This window comes from Hipposideros armiger, unplaced genomic scaffold (assembly GCF_001890085.2).
Source record: "Hipposideros armiger isolate ML-2016 unplaced genomic scaffold, ASM189008v1 scaffold_97, whole genome shotgun sequence".
Classification (NCBI taxonomy): domain Eukaryota; kingdom Metazoa; phylum Chordata; class Mammalia; order Chiroptera; family Hipposideridae; genus Hipposideros; species Hipposideros armiger.
In genome coordinates, this window is record NW_017731447.1 from 3,347,146 (window position 1) to 3,353,145 (window position 6,000).

At 45.5% G+C, this 6,000-nt stretch overlaps 1 protein-coding gene across 1 annotated transcript in view; it reads right to left on the minus strand.

The window, feature by feature from the left end:
• CCDC136 (coiled-coil domain containing 136) overlaps positions 1-6,000 on the minus strand; it is a 47,812-nt gene that overhangs the window by 16,686 nt on the left and 25,126 nt on the right. The window contains exon 7 of the mRNA XM_019646093.1: positions 1,896-2,219. Within this exon, the coding sequence (XP_019501638.1) occupies positions 1,896-2,219 (324 nt within the window). The remainder of the gene's footprint in view (positions 1-1,895; positions 2,220-6,000) is intronic.

Sequence of the window (6,000 nt, forward strand, 5' to 3'; positions counted from 1 at the left end):
TCAGAAGAGCTGCCCTGTGTGCCTATCTTCAAAACCCCAACCAAGGCAGAGTCTTGGGATTTTAGGAGACTGTGAGGGTTTAGTTGTTTGGTTTATTATATTTAAAGTTTTCACTGAACTGTTTGATTACCTTCCCATTACACATTCAGTACAAAAAGCTAAAGAGATGCGAACTGCCAGGTGTCACACTGCCAGTCCTGGCCTTTCAGAGACAACCTCGGCGTCCTGAATGTCCTTTTACTTCCTTTATCACCACACCAAATACACTGGCCTGCATGTGGTCAGGAAGTCTTTCTAATGATCTTTCATCTGCTGACAGAGGGCTCATTCTAATCAGACCCACATATCAGGCTCAGGCATCAGCAGAGATCTGCTGAAATGCCCCAGCACGGGTCCCTAAGTACGAGGTACCAATACTCTTCAATGCTGTGATATACAAACAGCCATATCTGTTTTGTTTCTTCAGGATTAAGAATTCTTTCTCTTAGAATACTAATTCTACTGATATTTCAAGAACACTAACTTGCTCTAATTAGAACACAAGGCCTTTCTTACCTGCTGTCAGTTTCAACACCCTGAAATTCACTTCTAGTGTTTATTCTAATCAGAAGTCCTTGGAAGAATAACGATTACCAAAGAAGGAAGGAAGAAAACTAATATTTAATGAACACCAGCCATGTGCTAAACATTAGACTTGACGGTTTCAGCTTCGGATTCAGTTAGTGTGTGCGTGCTTTCAACAGGCTAGGTATTTCATTTAATCCCCAAAATTGCCCTGTAAGGTTTTCTTTTTTTTAATAAGCTTTCAATTTTATACTACTTTTAGACTCACAGAGAAGTTGCAAAGATAGTGGAGAATTCTCTGGGAGAGTTATCACCTAGTTTCCCCTGTTGCTAACATCTGACAATGGGTATTTTTGTCACAACGAAGGAATCATTTTTCTGTTCCAGGGTCTCATCTAGCTGCAAAGTTTTATTAACCACTTTTTACAGATCTGGAAACTGAGGTCCAGAGAGATCACAACGAGACTATGTTCATCCTGCTAATCAGTGGAGCTGAGATGCTGATCAAGGTCTATAACACAAGCCCAAGTCTTTCCCCTGGGCTGACTGCCCTCTCCTAGCATCACCAGCCCAAAGGCTCTTCTGAGAGGCTTGTTACAGCTGGGAAAACCTGCGGTTCTTTGGTTCCTTGTTGATTTGCCTCGGCTTGACCTTGCCTAATATAGGGCCTCCCATTATACCCAGATCATCAATCTAGCCTCAGAATAAAGGCATACTCTCTGATGTCATGAATCCTAGCAACTAGCTGGGAGACTCACTGTCTGAAAGCAGAGTTCTGAGCTTTTGAGCACCTCATGTATTACTAGAAATAACCTCCCTTCCTCTCCAGCTGTCTTGTGCTCTGATTTGTTGCCCTCTAAAGCTTCTACTTTGGGGAGGGCTAAAGGAGCCTAAGAATTAGCATGCTGGGGCCTGGGAGCAGGGCTGGAAGCCCCTGCCCCAGAAAGCAGTCTAGGGCAAAGTGCCATGATGCCAGAGCAGCAGGGAGAGCTTCCCAAGGTGACAGGCCCCTGTACCTCCATCTCAGAACTGAGATCCGCCAGCCTTTCCCAGGAAGGGCTTTGGCAGAGTCCAATCAACAAATGCCCAAAGGCTCTCTGAGAAAGAATTCTCAGGTTACATCTCCATGCTGCTATTCCTTACACCACTATAGACTGGTTGTGTGACATCTGGGTAAGTTTTTCTCCCTTATAGTCTTGAGTTCAACCTGGAGGTTTTTCCTAGAGGTTCCCAATTCATGATTTAAGACCACCTTCCGCCATCTTCTTGCACACTGTCTCCCTCTGCTTGCCTTTACTGACAGGCCAGGAAGAGGGCTTGTGCTCGCGTACCTTGCATCTCAGAGAAATCTGAGAGGCTGTTACTACTGGATGGGTCAGAGGTCTTCATTTCCATTTCTGCACGGAGGGAGGTGATCTCCAGCTCATACTCTCCCCGAATGCGCTCCATGTCATCGAGTTCGCTCTGCAGCCGGCAGAGGTCCTCCTGCAGAGATGCTAAGTCACTCTCATGTTCAGTCGCAGAATCCTCGGCTGCTTGTCGCAGATTATGGATCTCCGTCCGGGCCAAATGCAACTCCTGTTCTATTTCCTTAAGTTCACTTTCTTTCTCACGTTCTAACAGGGAAATCTCCTCCCGTAGAGACCGCAGCTCACCTGCAAAACCCAAAGGTTGGTATGGTCAAGAGGATTAAGTGAACTATTCTACCATGTTCTAGAGGTACAAAGGTAAAGGCAGGCTTATTTCTTATCTGGAAACTGCTGACAACCTCGTCTCTACCCTATCAGAGACGTATAGCTTCACCTGGTGTGAAATAAAGGGAAGAAATACCTAAGAAGGGAACAGAGAGTGAATCTATGTAGTACGGTACAGTAAAAAAGTAGATTTTGTGACTTGGCACCAAAAGCAACAATTTAGGCTACTGCAAACAAAAAGCATTAAGTGTTTGTAAGGAATCACCTGACGGTTAAAGACCAAATTTAATTTATAGTATTTTACTGATTCCCCAAGTCTTTCCTAAAATTCCCTCGCTAAAAAAATTTACAGATTGTTTTCATCCAGTCAGTCTGGGGGCTTAGAAATTATAGGGCCTCAGAACTTCCATGAACTGCCTGAGGTAAGTACTGGCCCCCAAAGAATATGTATTTAGAGTTCACAGCTGAAATTCAAACAGAGGTTCATCGCATGATAACCAAACATGGCAAAATAAATGTCGATCAATGAGGGATTGTTTAAATTGATGAGATAAGTAAAATATCAGCATCCATTTAAAAGAAAGTGGCAGATTTAGAGAAGACATGAAAAAATTTCTATAACATGCTAACTTCAATAGAAAGAAAAAAATGAGCTATAAAATATATGGTATTATCTTATATTTGCAAAGAAAAAATTACATACATAACACAAATATACAAAAACATAAAAAAAAGATCTGGAAAGATCCATGGGCCAGACCATAAAGAGTAGCTCCTTTTGAGGAGCAAGATAGCATGAGATAAGGGCACTTACGCTTTCCACATCACATATACTGGCGCTCTTTAAATTTTTACAAGCCTATATTTCATAATAGATTTTAATTTACATAAATGTTTCAGAGCTCTCACTATCTGTGGAGCATCTCAGGGTTTCTGAACATGGGTAACCATCTGGGATCAGGAGAACCTAAAAGTGGAAAGAGAGTAAAAGGCACTGACACCATAGAGAATTCAAAACTTGGGAGCCAGGATTAGGGAATAAGGATTGGATTGGGAGGGTCAGAACCTTCTCCCAAACCCTTGGCAAGTCACGCTGCCCTTATCCCACCCCCAGAATTCCTGCTCATTCTACTCACCATTCAGATTTCAACTTTCCCTTGTCTGCCCCCCGCCCATCTCATCAAAACACCAAGCAAATCTTCTATTAAATGCTCTCAAAGCACCTTGTAGTTTGCATTGCGGTGTGTGTGTGTGTGTGTGTGTGTGTGTGTGTGTGTGTGTGTGTGAGTGAGACACATTGGTCCTCCCCTCCCTTGGTTATAAGCTTCATGAAGGCAGGGAGCATGTCTGTTTTGCGCAGCATTATAGCTCCAGGATTTGTCACGGTACCTGGCATAATGCAGCTTGATACATAGTTGCTGTATTCATAAATGAGGCAGGGGTTCATCTACTCAACAAACTTTTACTGAGTACTATGGATACAGAACTACATGTTTGGGTATTTAAAAAAATTAGAACAGAACACAGATGTTTGAGAAAAAAAAAATTGGACGTACTACAGCTATAAATGCTGAGTGGGCAAGGTGTCTTGGGGGGCAGGGGGGAAGGTCTCCTGCCCTACTTTCCCAAGCTCGCATGTGCAGCTCTGGGCACATCTTTTGCCAGTCTTCTCTAGAATGATCCCAGCTGTCTCCTCTCCTTGGTCTACTCAACAGTATTAATTGATCATCACCTCTATGCCAAGCCCCAAGCATCTCTCCACTGAGATTTTCTGACGTCCTTCCTATTTGAAAGGAACAGAGTCCTTGCTCTATATCCACTACTGAACAGTACAGAGGCCATCTGCCCTTGGGAGCTTACAGTCTAGCTGGGGACACACAGATGTCACATTAGGGTAAAGGCCCTAGGGCCTGGGGTGGGATTTTGTGGGGGGCTGACCATCCTCCACTTCCCCAATATGCCCTTGATGTTCAGGTTCAACTCTCCCTTTCGCTGTCCTCTGGGGTCTAGACCTAAAAAAATGACATGCTCAGATCCACTGGGGAATGGAGGAAGGTCTCTCTCCGCCTAATTAGGAACACAAAGGGACAAGATCCTCCGAGGGGCGGGGCTTGGAGGCCCGAGGGCGGGGCTTCTTCGGATGCTGGACCCCGGCTGGGAGTTAGCAGGGCCTGCCCCGGGTTCCAAGAGCTGGCGCCGGTTGACAGTGGGGCTGAGACCGTCGGGGCAAGTTTAAGGGCCCGGGAATCGGGCTGGAAGGCAGAGAAGTCGGTTCTCACTTACTGGTTATGACCTCCATCTCGTCGGCCCCCCGTAAGCTGTCTCCTTGGGGGGGCCTCCCTCCGCCGGCCAGTCCGGCCCCGGAGGGGCTGTGGCAGCCCGAACCGCCTAGCTACACCAGCTACCTCTGAGGCTGCGCGCGCCCCCTCTTGGTGGAAACGGGCAACGCGCGCGCGCGTTTATTCCGGCGGGGTAGGACTTGGAGCCTTCACCAGACCTTCAGCTTGGATGAGACCGAATGCTAGAAATAACCCTACTGAGTAGGGAATCGCTCTAGAACTTTATTTTCCCACGTAGTTGCCTACCTGCATCTCTACTTAAACGCCCTGACTTCCCTCTTATTTGAAAGGAAGCATGTCCCTTCTCCAAGCAAAAGCCGTTTTCTGCTCTAATTGGATCATGCCCTTCATCATACAAACAGAATCTAGTGTGTCCTATCTCAAAGAAGCCAAACCCCCCAAAAAACTATCCTTTAACTTTATTTCCTTCCCTTTCCCTTATTTCTCTGCAAACATGACTATTGTAATTATCCGTACTCACCTCCTTTCACCTCCCCGTTCCTCTTCAATCCCAATCCAAACGGGCTTCTACCTTCACTGAGATATGTCAGAGCCCTCCATCTTGCCAAATCCAATGGCCATCTTACTTGACTTAGCAACTTTTGACACAGTTGACCATTATCTCCTTGAAGCACTTTCTGCTCTTGGCTTCCAGGACATCAGATGATTCAGTAGTTCCTCCTATCTCAGTCTCTTTTGTTCATATCTTCTTCTAGACTGGACCTTTAAATATTGGAGTAACCCAGGGACTGGACCCTTTTTTCTCCCCTTCCTGTGTCTCTCCATGTGATTTCATGGTGCTCTCCCATTGATTCAAATGCCATCTATATGCTAATGACCCCCAAATTTACATCTCCAATTTGTCCCCTGGTTCTAGGTTCATTATATTCAACTTAACATATTTACTTGGAGGTCAATGGCCATTTGAAACGCAACATGTAGAAAACATGTCTTAAATGCGTCCCCTAGGTCCCAAACTTGTTCCTTGCCAAGTCTTCCCCATCCCAATAAATGACACCACCAACCATCCAGTTTCCCAAGGCATACATCTTTCATGTCTCTTTTATCCCCCATCCAATTCATCAAAAGTCCTGAGGGCTCAACCTTCAAAACCTATTGTGAATCATCTCCATTTCTACTGCTCTAATCCAAGCAGCCATCACCTCTTCACTGCACTATTACAATAACTTGCTGACCAGACTCACTGTATTGACTCTGTTCCCTCCATCCGATTTCCATACAATGGCCAAAGTGCTCTTTTTAAAAATGTAAAGCAGGGGGCCGGCTGAGTGGCACGTTGGTTAAGAGCTGGCTTGGGATGCCAGAGGGCCCCGGTTTGGATCCCACATATGAGGACCAGTGACACTGCCCTCTACAGCTAAGATGCTGACCAACAGCTCAAC